Source organism: Sceloporus undulatus, chromosome 3, assembly GCF_019175285.1.
Source record: "Sceloporus undulatus isolate JIND9_A2432 ecotype Alabama chromosome 3, SceUnd_v1.1, whole genome shotgun sequence".
Classification (NCBI taxonomy): domain Eukaryota; kingdom Metazoa; phylum Chordata; class Lepidosauria; order Squamata; family Phrynosomatidae; genus Sceloporus; species Sceloporus undulatus.
In genome coordinates, this window is record NC_056524.1 from 184,353,520 (window position 1) to 184,372,737 (window position 19,218).

Sequence of the window (19,218 nt, forward strand, 5' to 3'; positions counted from 1 at the left end):
CACTTATACTCCACAAAGGCTTCAGAACCCAATGTTCAGTTCATAGGTTTGTGGGCATATGGTTCATTTAGAAGAATGATTCCCCTGATTTGAAAGTATAACTCTGGGACCTAAGATTATTCTGTTTGTTTAGCATAGCTGATCCAGTCAAAATAACTGGATAAGGAAGAAAAGTGGTATATTTTGGACACACAGTTCCCACAATCCCTTAACAACTAGATGTGCTGAGTGGGTTGCTGGGAGATATAAGTGAAAGCATCTGGGCCATCAAAGGTTCCCAAACCCATGTTGGATTTACTGATAATTTAACTACTACTCAACATTTTAAGAAGTACACTTGTGCTATTTTATTCTCCAGTGCCTGACATATTCCTAGTTGTATACAGTCTCTTCTTAACGTTCCATTTTAAGACTGTAACCAAATACAGACTCTATAGCTTGACTTCACCCACACATATTCATTCCCACATTGCTTTGTTGACTAGCTTGCCTGTTGAAGATCTGTGGGGAACTTGAAAACTTGCACAGACTTTTGTGACCTTTCAGTTGTCTGAAAGAAGTTAAGCACTACAATTGTAGCCGTGCTTGACTAATGCTTCACATTGGGGGAAAAAGACTTCTGCATACAAATTAAAGTGAAGCTGTAATGTTGATTGTAATATTCAACTATTATAACCGTTTTCTACTCTAAACATACACGGGTTTACAAGTGTCAGAGCTACTTTTGGTTTCCAAATTCAGGACTGTGTTATAAAACACACGTGCTTGTGACAACCACAGGAAATTTGTGAACACAAGCAGTCTTGAAATTCCACATTTTATGGAAGGAAATATAACATATTCCAGCTTTTGATGACAAGAAAAAGTTTAAAATAAATTTTAAAATTAAGGCAACACAAGCTGTTGAAGTGTAGGAAGAAGGTTTTACAAGTGAATCTCTTTTTTCATTGTACAGTTGGCCCTTCTTATACACAGATTTTTTTATACATGGATTCAAGCATCCACGGTTTGAAAATGTTCCCAAAAAGTATAAATTTCAAATATTAAACCTTGATCTTCCATTTTTTATAAGGGACACCATTTTGCTATGTCATTATATTTAATGGGACTTGAGCATCCACGGATTTTGTTATCCACGGGGGATCTTGGAACCAAACCCCAGCGTATAACAAGGGTCCACTGTACTACAATGGGGCATGAAGATTTCCTGCTTGTGCTGGGGTCACATGCTGTCATTCCAATAGCACATATATTCTACCACCTGTAGAAACCTTACGCAAGTATTAAATCTGTTGGTTTTATTTTATTCATGCAAGCCCTTAAGTAAGCCATTACACAGTACAACTAAATATTTCACTATACTGGGTTCTTGCACCAGTTATCCTTCTAGTAAATATGCAACCACCAATAATGGTACTTTGAACTATTCCCATTAGAGTTATATCGGGTACAACTTACAGTTCTTTAAAATGAGCCCAAGCAATATACAGATGGTGTTCTGAGGATCTATGGGCTACATATGACAAACATTCATTACTTTTTAACTGATATTATTGTGCATCTATGAAACTAATAGAAAAGAAAAATGGAGGGTAAAGTGACAAAAAGTTACCAAACACTGGCAAAAATGAAAACAACGTATAGTCATGAAAGATTTGCCACAATAGCAGGTTTTTTAAGAGTCTATATTTCCTCTGTAAAAGGAAGAGAGCAAGAGAAAGAAAAAGAGAGTAAATATTAATGAGAGGGACTAAAAAAATAAATTCAGAAGTTGTCTTATTTCATGTTATGAAATGTATCCATTAACTATTAATGTATATGTAGTCAAGAATTCTAACTTAAAATTCACTGGGCTATATTTTAATGTTTTTACCAAGAAAACATTTATTCCTTAGGATAAAAAAATAAATTCTTTTAAAAATATAATACAAATAGCAAAAATTACAATATTTACAAATACTCCAGGTCCTCAAATTACTCAGATGACCCAGATCTTTAACACAAGGTTTGCCTCTGCCTAGAAATGCAATGGCTTTTCTTCAGCTCATTCAGTCGCTACTTCTGGGAAAAGCCCAAAGAGAAACATTTAGATCGGAGGGGTCTTTGAGAAGATGTGACAGTTGACTGATGAGCATCCATAAAACGACAAAGAATGGCTGTGTGGAGCCTGTGCATCACATCGAGTCACCCTGGGAAAACTAATTGCTTTGAATTGTTAATAGTAACATTATTTTTCTGGCAATCATTTCTTTTGAATACTCAAAATGAGCATGAAACAGCTCCTTTGACTGGACATAAAAGTTAAATGTCGCAATGTTGATCAAATTAACTTCAGCTATGCGACAATGGACTATATTTGTGAGAAAATAATGGAGGTCACAAAGGGGGGGCTTTATGCCAAGATTTCACAGTTGTAATGTAAAAAAAAATGTTTCTGTTCAACCAGGCTAGGCTGTGTTTCAGGGAGAAAACAGAGAAGCACTGTCACAATGAAAAGGGGTGAGGGCAGGGTGGGGAGACAGCGTCTGGATAAATGTAGAACGTTTCAGAGATTGACACAAGAACAGCTCCCACCTAATCTCTCATCAGTGTAATCATAAGTACGTATAAACTTCCACAGAATGCTCATAAGGGATCCTTCAATTCCTGCTATGGTAAAAGTGTCTTGGCTGAGATATCCACCCCCCCCATCCTGAACAGAGATCTGTTTGAAGTTATGTGGGTAAGAAACAGTCTTACAATAATTAGCAACAATGATGTCTTTTACTGAAGACTAAACTTCTTTTTTCCAAGCTGTAAAATTCAAATTAAATTTGTCATTGTATTAGAAATGTAAGTTATGGGATGGATGCAACACAAATGCTTTCTGTAAGAAATGTTTTGCACCGAGTACAGTTTTTAAATATAAATCTCTAAAACTACTTTCAAAGTAGTAAAGGCACTTTGGAAATAATCTGTATAGGAAATGCTAAATACCCATAATAAACGGCCAACAAAAACATCTCACATCAGCTTGAACGACAACTAAAGAATGCTTTATATTTGCTCTGCTTTTCCTTGTGGACATTTTTATTCTATCTTAGTCTTTTCCAACACTATCATTTTAATATCAAAGAAAACCCTGAATGTGAGACCACTTACACCACCTGGCTTACTATAAAACATTTGGTTTTGAGTTTGTTTGGAGATTTTTTTGGGGGGGGTAATAACATATATTTTCCTCATGGTTAAATTCATCTTTCAATAAGAATAATATGAAGAAGAAGGCAATTTACATTTATATCTTTTTGTAAATAATTACAATAAAATGCAGTCTATGACTGGTCACTTCAGTCTTGCATGAATAGCTGTAATTAACTGGTGTTCATATTAGCCAAAATACATCCAGCAGACAGGACTGTTTCACTTACTCCCACAGGGACTTAAATCAACTGTGAAAAGATGTTTCAGTTTCATTCAGTGAGGGTTTAGCTCATTAAACTCTTTCCCTTCTCAGTATTGTTCCTGAAGCTTGAACTGCATTGCCGTTAAATGCTCTTTAGCAGTTTAAGGGCTTTAGAGGAAAAGACTTATCAGCCTCTGGTTTTAACAGCACTAAATCTGCATTATTAGGGCATGCAGATAAGGGGATTTAAAGGCCCAGCTTGAAACCTCTCTCTTCTGTGTTTATCTGGCACCGCATCGCTCCTCTAGCTCAGCTGGAAGTGTAGATCTATGAAGCTTTAAAGGGAGATTAAAAAGCCAAGAAAAGAAGTACTTTCTTTGCTATAGATGCTCTCACTTTCCCCTTTCCTACTGTCTGAAGGAGTGATGGCAGACAATGGTCCAAGATGGTTCCCAAAACCTTCTGAATGGGGGCACTGTTGGTGGTAGCATTCATTCAAAGTGAGCTTCAGTGTATTGTCCTCCCCAATCAGCAGATCAGAATAGAGTTTGCTGGTGGCTGCCAAAAGGTTAGCAGTGTTGATGAAAGGGGTTTCCCATTATTCACTGCTCCTACAGAACTCCCCTTTTGTGCTGGGCAGCCCATCATTTCACTACGGAGGTCCGGATCTGCGGCTGGCTGCTTTCTTAAAATGAGCAATCTATGTGAATGCTAACCCACAGTGGTAGTGCCACCTAAAACTGAGGGTTTTCTTTTTTAAAAGACAGGAGAGCTGAGTTTGATTTTGGCACTGTCACACAGCAATGATATACCACCATGACATCTTTGACCTACAATTAACAGGATTGGAAACAGACAATTTCCTTATTCTTGATAAGGCAATTGTTCCAAAGTCCCTAAAACATCTAAAGAAAACACACAGGGAATCTTAAATAATACCCAATTCTCTATAGGGCTGTCAGGTTCCTTACACCACAGCAACAAAGGCAGCAGTAGTAGAAATAAATCCCAGACTTTTTTTTAAAAGGTTCTTTCCCTTTGAAAGATATTAGCATAGGCACATACTGTAAAGTCATCTTAGCTGATCAGTTCAGCAGCCTAACATGATATTCAGTACAGAAGGGTAGAGACAGTCATGTGTGATCTGTCAGTTGATCACTGGGTAAATTCTGGTAGACCACCTACTGCCTGCTGGTTACTATGGTTCTGGCAAAGAATGTTGGACAAGGTGGGCCCCAAGTTGTAGTAACTCTTATTTTTGAAGCAAGAGTGCATCATCATGAATGTAGGATATGTCTCAACTATTAAGAGTTTCTGAGTATTTTCCCTTTGTAATATTAGGACACATTTTGGATGATATTGTACTGTACTTTGCTATATGGCCAACATGACTACCACTAGATTAGTACACATTGGTAAGCTACAAAGACAGATGGCACAAAGGGGTTAGCAGAAGAGGAGAAGGAGGAGATAAAGAAGCACCCCACCACCACCAGCACCACATAAAACTGAAATCAAACCACATCCACATTTGAATTTTAAAAATTACCTATTAAATAATTAGTTCTAGGATTAAGAGTAGGATTGGAGGCAGGGACAGAGTTTAGTAAATTCTTTAACAATCAAGAGGAGATGTTGAGGCAAACCCATATTACTGTAGAATCCTCTACCAGAAGACTGAAGCAAGTCAGCCATGTTACATGGAATATCTTAAAATTCAACTTTGCTCTCCTAAAGCAGCAGTTAGCAAATGTGTCTTTCCATGTGCAATATCCATGGTCCCTGACTAGCAACTCCTATCATTTAGTCAGGATAGTTGATAGTCAGGGACCATGGATATTGCAATCCAAAATCTGCAAAGGGACATATTTGCCTGCTCTTGCCCTTCAATCTTAACTAGCAGTTTCTTCCATCATGCAGCTCTTGAGATGGGGGGATACAGACGGGCGGTTCCATGAAGCCTGTTTTTGCCCCTCGTTGGCACTGCGTCAACCACACCGCACTCCCTAAAAAGAAGCCACCTAGAGTGGCTTCTGTTTAGGAGTGTCATAATGGAGCTCATGTGCCTTGCCAACGAGGTTTTCGGCGAGTGCCGTTTGGGCGCGTGGGCACACGCACATCATCTTCACAAGCCCCGTGTGGGCGGGGGCTGTGACAAGATGATGCACGGGTGCTGCCAGTAGGGCTGGGTGAGTATGAACACCCAGCCCTACCGAGCCCTAAAATAGGCCCCAGCACGGTGCTTTGCGCCAGTCTGTATCGGGCTTTTGTTAGACTGCAACTCCCAGCATTCTTCACCAGTGGTTATGCTGGCTATTGCAGTCGAAACCTACAGTCCAACAACATCTGGAAGATTACAAGATGTCCATCCCTGATTCTGAGTTAACCCAGGATGGAAATCCTGGAACCAGGAAAATTTACTTATGCACAACATGCTGGCTATATTAGAAGTGCTACACTGAAGACAGATCAAAATATTTCAAAATATTTAGGATATACAGTACATAATGCTGATGGAATTTCACAATCATTAACCTCAGAAACTTTCCTGTATATTTAATGGTATTTCAAAGCAAGTTAGTGGGTTGCAGAAACAGTACAGAAGTGACATTTAACCTTTGCTTTTCAACTCAAATAGTGAAACACCAATGAGATCAGTTCATTTATGCACAGGACTGCATCTCTAGAATATCTAGTTTGTAATTTTAAGCTTTGCTTTCATTAAAAAAAAGTTAATTCATTGTCTTTACTTGAACTGGCAACATTTAAATGCAAGGCAATAAAAGAAGCCAAGAGAGCATTCTACCTACCTGTCAAGTACATAACCAAGGGCCTTATGCCTTATTCCTGAGTAAACCGACGGGCTTGTTTCCCAAGCAACTAAATTGGAAGCATCATGGAAAAGATGAATGTTTACCAAGTCAAAGGCACTGTGACAAAAGGAAGAGAAGACTGACTCAGAATACAAGTAAGCACAAACAGTAAGAAAGAAAACATTCCGCCTTGCTGTGCAACAAGTTGAGTTGTCATGGAATAGGACACTTTACTTTTGAATCTTCTGTTAAAAAAACAAGTGTTGGATGCAGCTGAAAAGGACCTGGATCATTGTACACCTACTCTACATACAAAGCTGTAGTGGAGTTTCCATTTTTATCAATTGAAAACTACACATTAACATTATGGTCTCATAAACATCAAACATTATTGAATATGAAAATGAACAAACCAACTAACTAGAAAACAAATGTTTCCAACAAAGTAAAGAAATAGGCACCTCTTTATTACTCTTATTTTCTTGAAAGGGTCTGTCAATTGTTGCTCCTTTGAAAAAGGCAAAGGATACTTAATTCGACTGTGATCATTTGTAAGATTTTTTTTTTACTTTAAAGGGTGGGGGACTCTAATTTATTAATACTAATTATTTCCAGAGCTAAGAAGAAAATAAAACACATGAAAAAACAAGAAAGCAGATATAAAGTGCTGTACAAAAAGATTTTATCCTCTTTAACTGACCAAGTTTGGATAACACGTGCTTAAGTTAGTGTAACTGGAGATGGCATGCATGGCAAAATCAACCCTAGATGGTTTATTTGGCACTGGCAAAGAAACCATAGTGTAAAGGTGGTTTGTGAAATTTGGTATGGGTTGTGATTTGCTATTTCATCTGAATTCAGACTGTGTATTGGTATCTCAATATGCAGTTATCACTATCAAATGAAATTATATGTGTGATTATTAACTGTTGCAATGGATCTTAAAACATTTTGGGAGATGGTAGACTTTTCTGAAAACTTGATGAAAACTTTGAATGCTTTCCTCAGAAGAATTCACGTAAATACACATACACAAATTTTGCAGACAATATATTTTATTGCATTATTAATTTATTTCCTTCACATAGACTGGAACAAAGAAACAAAAATTGGCACTTGAAAAGACTTTATTTTTATCTTCAAATTTGCTGACACAGAAAAAAAAGGCATGTTTGCATTCTCTTTATACAGAAAGAAAACTGAAGAAAAAATTGCATCTATCCATGGGTTCCCTGAGAATCCCTCTGTTGAGGGGTAGAAGGCTGAGAATCCCTGATCTACAGATATTACTGATCCCTGATCTATTAGGATAATGGAATAACCATGGGGAATGGGGGTATATAGCTAAATAGTAATGATGATAATATTACTAATATTGCAGAAATTGAGATCCATTGTGGATGTAATATTTTTATTGCCTATGTACAAGTATGTGGATCAACTTAGATGAATGTCCCCTACTGGAATAACACACATGATGTAACTGTAAACAATTACAGATTGTTGAATCACATATTTAGGTGACACTATTTGTAAAAATAGTTATTACGAATAAAAATGCATGCATTATATTTTGGAATTGACAGGAAATTCTACAAAACTTATTACATACTTAATCAACTTCATAATAATACAGCACTAAGTTGGCTGCTCTTCTACAAATCAGTCCACAATAGATTTGGGCACTATAAAATTCAGCATGTGCAATACAGCACTTTGAAAAACAATACCAACAACTTTCTGATTACCTACCAGTCAGTAATACACCACCTCGTTCGTATGAATCCTTTTCTGGACCATTTGCACTGAAAAGTAAAAGAAATGCAATATAAATACATCAAATACAGAAATATACCTGTGGGTAAGTCAGATAAAAACATATACAGCGGGCTCTTGGTATCTGTGCGGGATCCGTTCCAGACCCCCCCCCCCCCCGCAGGTACCAAAATCCGCAGATGCTCAAGTCCCCATAGTACTCAATGGTGGCATGACCATGTGGCCACGCTACCATTGAGGACAATGGCACTTTGCCCCCTCCCCAATGCCAGCTTTGCCATTCTCACTGCAGTAGGCAGCAGGTGGGTACCTCCTCTTCCTGCCTTCTCCCCTTCTCCTCCTCCTCTTCTTCCTCCGTCGCCGCTGCTGGGCTCTTTCTCCTCCTCCTCTTTTCCGCCGCTCCCTCCTCTCCCTCTTCTTCACTCCTCCTTCTCCTTCTCTTACCTCGCCTTCTCTGCCTTCCTCTTCTTCCCCCCTTCGTTGCACTGCTGCTGCTCATCCTCCTTTTCTTCCTCCTCCTCCTCTTCTCTGCTCTTCCTCTTCCTCTTCCTTTTCCCTCCTCCTCCTCCGCCCCCACATCTTCCACTTTCTCTGCCTCCTCTTACCCCCCTCTGTTGCCCTGCCGCCGCTCATCTTCCTTTTCTTCCTCCTTGTCTTTCTCCTCTTCTCTGCTTTTCCTCATTCTCCTTCTCCCTCCTCCTCCTCCTCCTCTACGAACGCCACTTCCACATGGGCTTGCCATCCGTGTATGCTCAAATCTGTGGATGGCAAGTCCGCGGATATGGAGGGCAGACTGTAGTTAAATGCTATCATTGAAACTACTGGTGGTGGTCTGGATACCATAAATATACTGATTTAGCTTTACATATTGAAAGAGCTATAGATCTGCAATGATGTGTTCCCCAGACTATTAAGTAACGGCAAAGTAATGCTGGGAAAAAAATATATGTAGATAATAGTGCCAAACTGCTAAGTAGCTCTGGTGGCACATTGGTTAAATACCTGTACTGCAGCCACTCACTCACAAACCACAAGGTTATGAGTTCAATACCAGCCAGAGGCTCAGGGTCAACAGCCTGACAACCTTCCAAGGTCGCTAAAATGAGTACCCAGCTTGTTGGAACTAATTACCTTACACATTGTAAACCGCTTAGGGAGTGTTTAAGTGCACTGATAAGAGGTATAGAAATGTCCTTGTTAGTGCTATTGCTAAGTAGGAGGAGTGTGCTTTTCCAGCTCCTCCTTCACCACCACCCTCAGCTTATATTTAGTCTCAGGACCCTTCCTTATAAGGAAGGATCAGTGGTATATAAGGGTTATGATCATGTCTAGCAAATGCCCCTCAGAGATCATTCCGTCCCTCGCCAAAGCTACTTCTAGTATCAGAAGCCATCTGAAAAAAGAATAAATGAGCTAAGAACAGCTGGGGAGACATTTATTGGTAAGAATGAATGGGTGCAATAAGGCTTAAGAGCTGCCAGTTGTCCCATATAAATCCTGCCTCTGTCCCCCATAAGGCTTACATCAAGTCTTCAAGCCTAGCTGGGGAAAGAAAACAGGTGTGCATGGTTTTTTGAAAATTCAATGCAAGTTAAGCATCTATCTACTCCCCTTGAAAAAGCCTCCCCCTCAAACCTTATATATGATCATTTTGAGGAAAACCCAGAGTTTAGAATACCATGTGACATATTTTACTTTTCCAAGTCCTTTTGAAAATGAACAGCACTCAAATTAGCTGTCATTCAAACTGCAATCCTATGTGCACTTGGGAGGAAGTAATCAAGATTTCAAATGGGTTTATTTCTGATGATCCATGCACAGCGAAGACAAGGGAAAGTGCAACCTGTGAGCCACAGGTGGTCCTTGGGGTCTTATTTTGAAGTCCTTGAAACCCTCTCAAAAGTTTAAAGATAAAAACAAAACAACCCCCCTCCCATAGAGATTGGGTTTTCTTTTTGCTCCAAAACACCAAAATGTACAAAAGTCAATTTAACAACAATTATATTAAAATGCCAATGCAAAAGGCCACAGAAGGAAATGGAACTACAAAATGTGCAATGAAACATTAAAACACAATTAGAACAAATACGGCCAAGGCTCCAGAAAATTACAAGCCAAATTCTGCTTGCACACTTTTACACTTTGCTCCTATTGTATTCTGTTGTGCTTCCCCCCACTCAAGCTATTCTTGAAAATAAGGAGACTCTCTAGAACAACAAGGGATTTGGCATAGAGAAAAAGAATGGTGGGGGGGGGGGACACAATCCTGTAGAGGAGTTCTGAGAGAAATCCAGGATTCCCTCATGTTCAAGTAGTCTTACTCTCATACATAGGACCTTTTACTTCCCACAAAATAAAAAGCAACTGACCATAAAGTAAAACACTGCCATGTAACCCATTCTATAACTTTGTAGAAACAGGATAGCTTTGTAGGATTTCTTCTCTTTTAATAATATTAATAAACAAACACATTTTTGACAAAAGTTTTTGGATGTAGCATTTGACACAGTCTTACTCTTGCAATTGTCATTTTATGATATCTAGTTACTCTGTTTGCACTGCATAGAAAATATAAATATAGAGTTGAATTAAAAAGTTTGGAAATGCTTCAGAAGGAAGAAACAGAGATACAGTGGCTATCGTTTTGCCAGTTAAAAGAGAGATTCAAAAAAAGATACGAAACAGATGGGAATTGAAAGCGAAATAAAAGATATAGATTTTTTTTTACCTATGGGTTAAAAACATATGGTATCCAGAATTTATAAGACCATATTAAACATTGAACTAAATGAAGAATCAGTAAAGGACTGTATGGTAAAATGGATGCAGGATATAGGGGAACAAATACCCTTCAATACCTGGGAGAAAGTTGGGGGGGGGGGAAATCTGAAATTCACTAGAAGCGTTCATTTAATTGAGAACTATTATAAACTTTTTTACAGGTGGCACCTATCACCTGTAAAAGTGGCAAGGATAAAAAAAATGAAACCAAGGGATATAATTGTTGGAGATGTGGGGAAATAGATGCCAACTACTTCCACATGTGGTGGACATGCAAGGTCACAAATGAGTTTTGGGAAGCAATTCACACAAAAATCCAGGATACCTTTCAACTAAACTTTGAAAAAAATCCCAAATTATTTTTATTAAATATCACAGAAGAACTGGAAGGGAAACTGAACTAAGACCAAATAGGGGTTATGCTATATATGATTACAGCAGCCCATTTAATTTTAGCAAAGTATTGGAAAGGAGGAAATGCCCACATGTTAGAAGACTGGTTAACAAAATTAAATGATTTATGGACAAACCAACAATGATGCTCAATGAAAACCCGGAGTAACAATTTCAAAGGAAATGGGAAAAATCAACAAAGTTTGAGACCTAGACTAAAAAGGGAAAGGAACCCTATTTAGACATATATAACTAATAACATATATATTGTACAAAGAAGAATACTTTTTTTTAAAAAAATGAAATATATATATGTATGTAACAAATGTAAGGTTGGCAAGCTTTGGATGGAAAGGTGAAATAATAATAAAAAAGAAAATACAAAACTGTGTCTAAACAAGATGAGGAATGAAAATGGAAAATCATTCCATTTTTTTTGTAAAAAAAAAGAGCCATTATATATTTTTCTTTTAAAAAGTCCTACTCATCCAGCATCCAATTAACATTTCAACATGTACTAGTGTTAGTAGTAGCTAGTGCTACTAGCTACTACTAGTAGCTAGTAGTGAAAATGTCCCAGGCCAAAATATACCAAAATGTCTGTTAAATCAGAGTTCCGATATGAGCAAATTAACATAAATGGGGTCTGTAACCACAAAGATCAATGGACATGTCTTTTCTGTCAACCCAGTAACATTGAGTGCTTTTTAAGGGACAGCTGAGTGAATCATACAACATTCTACTCTAGGAAAACTGTGCTCTTTTTAGGGATACTCCCATGATATTCTGGGATGTAGAAAGAGATCATTGAATTGCACACATGCCAGGAATGGACCAAACCCTAAGCAAAAGAAACGGATATTTAAAATAGAAATGGGTCACAGGCGGGAGGGGGGGAGAATGTGATGAATATTCTGAGACCTTTGGCATTTTATATTATCATTGATGGAGGAGGGCACAGTATGCCAATTTTTTATTTATGTGTAGGAAAATTTGATCAAAAATGTTTTTAGTGACCAAATGAGTCAAACAGCTTTCCCCTCAAAAATACAATAGGCATTTTCATATACAGTTCCAAGAGGTGTGGTATAACTTTGACTCTTCTCAAAGCCTCTCTGACTAACATATCTTATTATTTGTAATTTTGCTGATCTGCTTTGATAAGAGTACTGTTGACTGAAGATCCTATATTGCTTTCTACTTCTTGTTGTTCAAAGAAAAACAAATAAATATACAATGATTTATTTTCAAATACATTTTATGTTTGATTCATAGCCTGAGTCACATCTACACAACATTTGGCTAACAAGCTACCCTCAGTGAAGCCCGTCAACTCTGCAGACATATTCCTACTTAATAGACACCTAATACTGTGACTGAGATGCTATAACATTATATATTGTGCTCATTTTTCTCTATGTAAATGGCTCACAGTGGTCTTACAAGACAAACAAGTTACTAGAATTCAAACAATACAATAAGATAATCCAATGTAATGCTTGTAGGTTGATCTGGATCTTTAATTCTGCATGTCTAACCAATATAAACTAAAACAAGAACTCAACAGAATATTGTAAATCTTTTTTAATGTGCTAAATATGAGGAAATACTGAGAAGCAATCAATATTTTGCTCTGGAACCACAGACTGCAAACTATTTTTATCTCAATGAAATCTGAACTCCTCTCTCAAAACAGATCCTCTACCTGAATTTGTGATTGTCGGTTGTTGTTTTTTTTTACAGGGTTTCTAACAATACTTGCAGGCATCAGTTGTTCTTATCAGATCATTACACAGTGGGGAAGAAACAGAAACTCTGCTACTTCAGTCAGATAGTTGTAGTGGACAAAGTAATATTTTTTGTCAAATATATTGTTCTTTTGTTTGATCACCCATCAGTTATTTGTTTTGATGCTATATAATTTGGAGACGATGGAGCTTAGCCTGGGATCTTCTGCATGATCTATGGGTGATGTGAAATAGACCAGTAAGAGTATATGATTCCTAACAACCGTAGTAACTACCATCCTTGTTAAAATAAAATACTTGAGTTGGTGGTGGAGTCCAAGCACTGATTTTTACATGAAAACTTTTGAATTTGGCTCTGGTACTGATCACAGATTCTTGGACTGAACTATGCATCCAGGAGCATTCTATTTCTTTGTGTGTGGCTCCTGATTTATGCCACTATTTGCACCTAGCTCTGATTGGTGATCTCAGGGCTTCAGCCAACCAATTAACCGGATCCCACAAGCCTGAAATCTGCCCAGCCATACCAAAGATAAATGATGAGATTAGGATATACAAGTGCGAATGGGTGTTGGAAATTTATAAGTGCAAATGGGTGTTGGAAAATAATTTTCTCCATTGAATGCTCATTCTTTAACATATTTGTTGCCAGTAGGAATTGATTGATCCAACCTGGTATGGAGACCAGTGTTCAAATCCCTGCTTGGTCATGGAAAGCCACTTGGTGACCTCAGGCAAGTCACACTCTCGCATCATTAGAGAAAGACAGTGATAAGCCACCTTTTAACAAAGCTGGCCAAGTAAACCCCACAATAAGTTTGCCTTAGGGTCATCATAAGTAGAAAATAAACAACGAATTACTGATTAATATGATTCCCACGCTTCCCTTCAGCAAAGGTATGCTTCTGAGCAAGGAATTGTTCTTGGGCAAATGTAAAACTGTGAACAGTATCCAATAATGTGCCTCTGCTAGCAGAGTTTGAAAGGATGCAATCCCTTTTTCCTCAGAGGAGAAACTCTCTGGAGCAGGTTTTCATTGTCACAGAAGGCTGCTGGGTGAAGGGGAGGGGAGGGGATAGGAAGAACATTCTGATACTACCTGTAATGTCATACCAGATTCATTCATATATAACATAAATGAAACTGCTTGTGGAGAGTATTTGAAGATTTGGGGTTCAATGTCACAGATATGCTGATGACACTGAACTTTTGTCTCTGCTTTCCATCTAATTCAAAGGAGTTGTTTCAGTACTAAGCCAGTGCCTTTTGTCAATGAGCAAAGAAGTTCAATCTAAACCCTTAGTCAGTTGGAAGCTAGAGCAGGGAATTCAGCCCCATGCTGGATGGGGTTTCTCTCCCCCTGAAATCTCAGGTTCGAACCTTAGACATACTCTTAGACCTAGCCCTGATCCAGGAGATCATGTTTCAGCAGTTGCCAGGGATGCATTTCCACAATTAAAATTAGTGTGCCAGCTAAACCTGTTCTTGGAGAAATCAGATCTGACCATAGTAACAAATGCATTGATTACATACTGGTCAGAACCTGGTGGCTAGACTGCTGGTGGGGGCTGTTTATAGAGAGCATATTGAAATGGCTTTAGTGGCTACCAGTCCTTTTCTGTGCATAAAGCCTCTATCTCTGTCAGGATGTGTTGAAATGTAAGAACAGCATCTTGGCCACCTCCATTTCTCCATACTACTGGTTTGCTCCCATCTAGCTGTGGATAAATTTAGGGAGGAAGGAGAAATTCAGTAATGGTAACAGGGCTGATAGGATGGCATAGTAAATATGTTCTTCTCACTGTTGTCAAGATGTAGAATGCCTTGGCCCAGGGCTGGCCAAGTTATTTTGACACTTAAGTGACAGAAAATTCTGCAAATCTCTCTGTCTAGGAGTAAAAATCCAATAATAATAAAAAATAGAGATTGGTTTTTTAAAAATTCTTTCATAACACTTCAGCTGCTGCTCTCTTGTCTAATAATAGGCTTAGACCTAATGCTGAGCACAATTGGTCTTGAGACTTTCTGAGCTTTCAGAGTTTTTTCAAGAGAGCTCAGAAAGGCTGTCATTTATGAAGTAAGTCAGGAGGACCTTGCTTAATCAGTTTTTTGTTTTTTTGTGTGTAAATGCTCATAAAGATGATTTTTTGACTTCATGGTATCTACAGTAAAGTACAGTCCAGTGCAACATAGGAGTAACACAATCATTTTGATGTCCTGTCCACTTCCAGACCCAGCACAGATTCATGGCCTTTCCTTTCCTTTTCTTACTACTCTTATAAAATGAGACATCTCACCCCATGATCATTCTCCCTTCCTTCTTCCAATGTAGTCTTGTCTTTCCAAATGACTCTTTCTGTTGCTCCTCAAATTGGGAACCAAGTCCCACTTTGGATGTTAGCTCAAGAGGACAACAGCAAAATAGATCACAACCAGGTTTCACGCATTCTCATAAGTGGAAAATAACTTGAAGGAAAACAACAAGTTTTATGCTCCAGAGAGGCATTTTTCTTAACCAGAATGGAAACAGATACCACTTCTGATTTGAAATTAACTCCTCTGTCTTAAAAGAAGCTAGGCGAAGCCAGGAGACATGGTTAAATTGCCTCTATCATCCCTAAATGGTGTGTGTGTGGTGAGTGTGCGGTGTGTGTATGTGTGTCTCAATACTTAAAAAAACAACAACCAAAAACAAAAATTGGTTGGGCTGGGGAACCATACAAGGGACAATGGGGAGTCACATGCATCCTGCAGGCTATAGTCTGCTCACCCTGGCTTAGATCATAATGGGATTCAGGGAGAGAGACTGTATTCAGCTTTGTCACTCCAATCCATTCCCTCATTAAGATATTCAGTGCTGTCACTTGTTCCGACCACATGTTTCAATGCACTGATCTTTCTCAAGAATATATACACCTTCATGTGAACTGATGCCGAATATCCAAGCTGTTCACAATTATCTGTAGTCCTCAATAAGGTGTTATCTAGATTTCAGAATATGACACTTCAATGCCCCAAGAAATGAGTTCAGCATCTTTCACCTTATACAATATTAAGTCTCTTCCCAGTTTTCCTGTTAATAAGATTCCTTTAGCCAGCAGACAGATTGTGAATACAGGCAGTTTCATCTACTAAAAGACAACATAAATCATCATTGAGAAAGGAGAGTTTGCAGTAAGGTTATCACCATACAGCCTTCTCCATGAAAGGTTTGCATTAAAGCATTAGTGAAATTAATTCATCTTTCACAAGAGCTTTGAGCAGTATCGGTGATCTATGATAACAACCAATTTCTCACTATGGAGGGGGAAAAAATTACTCAGCCCTGATAGACTACACAAATCTGCTTTTTAAAAATGACCTAACATTATCTGGAGTGTTGCTCCCAACGGCATCGTTTGAGATTCATGCACAGCCAAGAGAAGCCATAAATCAGCACAGAAAGTTTTGTTACTTTTATATGCAGTGGGCTGTAATTATTTTGAATGGCATTATGCCTCAATCATTGTAATTACTTTTAGATCATCCTTAAGCGGCAGCAATAAAAAGAAAAGGAATCAGTCTTAAACTAAGGGCACACCGTCCCCCTCCTCCAAAGAACATAAATGTTACATTAGATAGGGTATAAACACACAATAATGTAAAGCTGATGTAAATTTTTCCAAGCAGATATACAAAATAGCCATGGTTTGTGAAGCTGTTAAGCACTGGTTGTTAAGGCAGCAGCATCACTACACATTTAATTAGGAGTTAATCCCATCAAACTCAGTGGGTCTTATGTGAAGTGCAAGGCTTTCATGGCTGGCATCCATAGTTTTTTGTGGGTTTTTTGGACTATGAGGCGGTGTTCTAGAAGAGTTTTTTTCCTGACGTTGCACCAGCAACAGGGCTAGCATTTTCAGAGAATGCTGTCATGGAAGAGAGTGGGGTATATATACTGTGTATTGTTCTGTTGTTGAATGGCAAAACCTCAGGGTGTCTATTTAATTAATGATCTGTTGTCTGTTGGGAAACCTCACTGGGTGGTTTTCCTTTGCATGGGCTCTTGATTTTGACAGGCTACCAGTCTTGAAAAACACCAGTCCTGAAAATCAAGGCCCAGCCTATGCAAAGGAAAACTGCCCAGGGTGAGGGAGGTTGCTAAAACAGAGAATGATACTAGTAATGTTATTCTCTGAATGGGTCCTGAAATGTAGCTCAACACTCAATTAGAGAACAGGCACGACAATATACAAACCCGAAACTAGGGCGGGTTACAGACCGCCAAATAGTACCTATACAATACGTACTAGGGTTAGGAAGGGCCGGTGCTTCCGCACCCCCCTAACCCTAGTACGTATTGAATACGTACAAGATGGCGGCGCCCTGTTCATACGGGCGCCGCCATCTTTACGTATCGGACGCTGAGCGTCCGTACATGTCGCAGCCTTTATGACGTAGCGAGTGCACCCCTGGCGCCTCGCTACGTCACAAACGCGACTCTAAAAGAAGCTCCATTTTGGAGCTTCTTTTTCGGTCCGCGCGGGAGCCGCGCCATCTGAAGGCTCCGGCTCCCCCGCGGACCTACCGGCGGCGGCGGCAGACCGCCGCAAAGCAGCGGTCTGTACCCTGCCTAGGAAACTATTACTTCAATCCAAGACAGAGAGGTAGGAAGTGCCTCAGATCTAAATCTATATGTTACTGTCAGAGAAGTTCAACTAAAATGCTAGGAAATTGGTAAGTCAAGACTTATCTAAATTCCACTCATTCAATGGAACTCTGCAGCTGATATTAACAAATGAATGCAAACTACAGCCCTTTAGGTATAACAAATTCTGCATAATCCAAAATCACCTCAAATATTGATTGGGTCAGTCTTCTCTTGCTTTTGTATGAATTTCGTTTTAGGTGAGTAGGCTCTACAACAAGGTTATACAGAATTTCCTGCCTTTATTATCTGGACCCATTTCAAAACGGCTTCAGGGCGGGATACGGAGTTGAGACAGCCATGGTCGCCTTAGTCAATTATCTCCGTCTGGGCATCGACAGGGGAAGTGTGACCCTGTTGGTTCTCTTGGACATCTCAGTGGCCTTTGATACCATTGAACACTACGCTCCAGTGGCTCCATTCCTACCTCTCGGGCAGATTCCAGATGGTGATGCTGGGGGACAGCTGCTCTTCCAAAAGAGAGTTGACATCTGGCGTCCCTCAGGGTGTCATTCTGTCCCCCATGCTTTTCAACATTTACATAAAGCTGATGGGTGAGATCATCTGGAGTCATGTGGTTTGTCTATGTATCCCACTGTTGCAGTGACTAAAGATGGCATCTTTCCTCTGGATGCCTGCCTCGGGTTGGTAGGGCTGGATGAGGAAAAACAAACTCAAACTGAATCCAGAGAAAACTGAGGTACTTGCGATAGGTATTCCATATCCAGGGAAGGAGGTTTGTCAACCTGTCCTGGACGGGGTCACACTTCCCCTAAAGGATGAAGTTGGCAGTTTAGGAGTACTCCTGGATTCATAGTTACAATTGACATCTCATGGTAGATGGGGCGGCCAGGAGTGCTTGGTACCAACTTCGGTTGATACGCCAACTGTGCTCCTACCTGGACCAAAAGGACCTTGAAGCAGCGGTACATGCACTTGTAATCTCTCGTTTGGATTTCTGTAATGCATTCTACATGGGGCTACCTTTGTATCAAGTTCGGAGGCTTCAATTGGTTCAAAATGCGGCAGTCAGATTGGTCACCGGTTTGTCCAGGTTTGACCATATTACACCTGTTCTAAAATCTCTTCACTGGCTGCCAATCAGCTTCCGGGTGCAATACAAGGTGTTGGTTATTACCTTTAAAGCCCTACAAGGCTTGGGCCTGAGTTACTTGCAGGAATGCCTCTTCCTACATAATCCAGCCCGCAGTCCCAGAATAACTGGGAAGAATGTATTAGAACACCAATCATCTAGGCCCACATCGACTTCCCAAACAGCCTTTACCATAGCTGCTCCAAAATTGTGAAATGGTCTTCCAGAGGAGATCCGTCTTATTGCCTCCTTGGAGGCGTTTAAGAGGGCACTTAAGACGGATCTCTTTCGGCGAGCCTACCCACCTGACCTTGTGTAAGAGATATTCCCCATCTTTCTGACTGTTGTATAACTCTATCGTATTTCCACCTGATGATGAGCTAGTTTTAATTAATTGTTATTTTATTTTATCGATGTGTTTTTATGTGTATTTTAGCGAGCTGTAATCCTGCCTCGATCCATTGGGAGAGGTGGGAAAATATAAACTATTATTATTATTATTATTATTATTATTATTATTATTATTATTATTATTATTATTT

The 19,218-nt window shown here is 39.2% G+C and overlaps 1 protein-coding gene across 5 annotated transcripts in view; it reads right to left on the bottom strand.

Annotated features, from left to right (window-relative positions):
* INPP5A (inositol polyphosphate-5-phosphatase A) overlaps positions 1-19,218 on the bottom strand; it is a 318,955-nt gene that overhangs the window by 115,063 nt on the left and 184,674 nt on the right. For all 5 annotated transcript variants that reach the window (XM_042456965.1, XM_042456963.1, XM_042456966.1 and 2 more), the window contains exons 7-8: positions 7,951-8,003; positions 6,196-6,315 (exon numbers count right to left, since the gene is read on the bottom strand). In XM_042456965.1, coding sequence (XP_042312899.1) covers positions 6,196-6,315; positions 7,951-8,003 — 173 coding nt within the window. The remainder of the gene's footprint in view (positions 1-6,195; positions 6,316-7,950; positions 8,004-19,218) is intronic.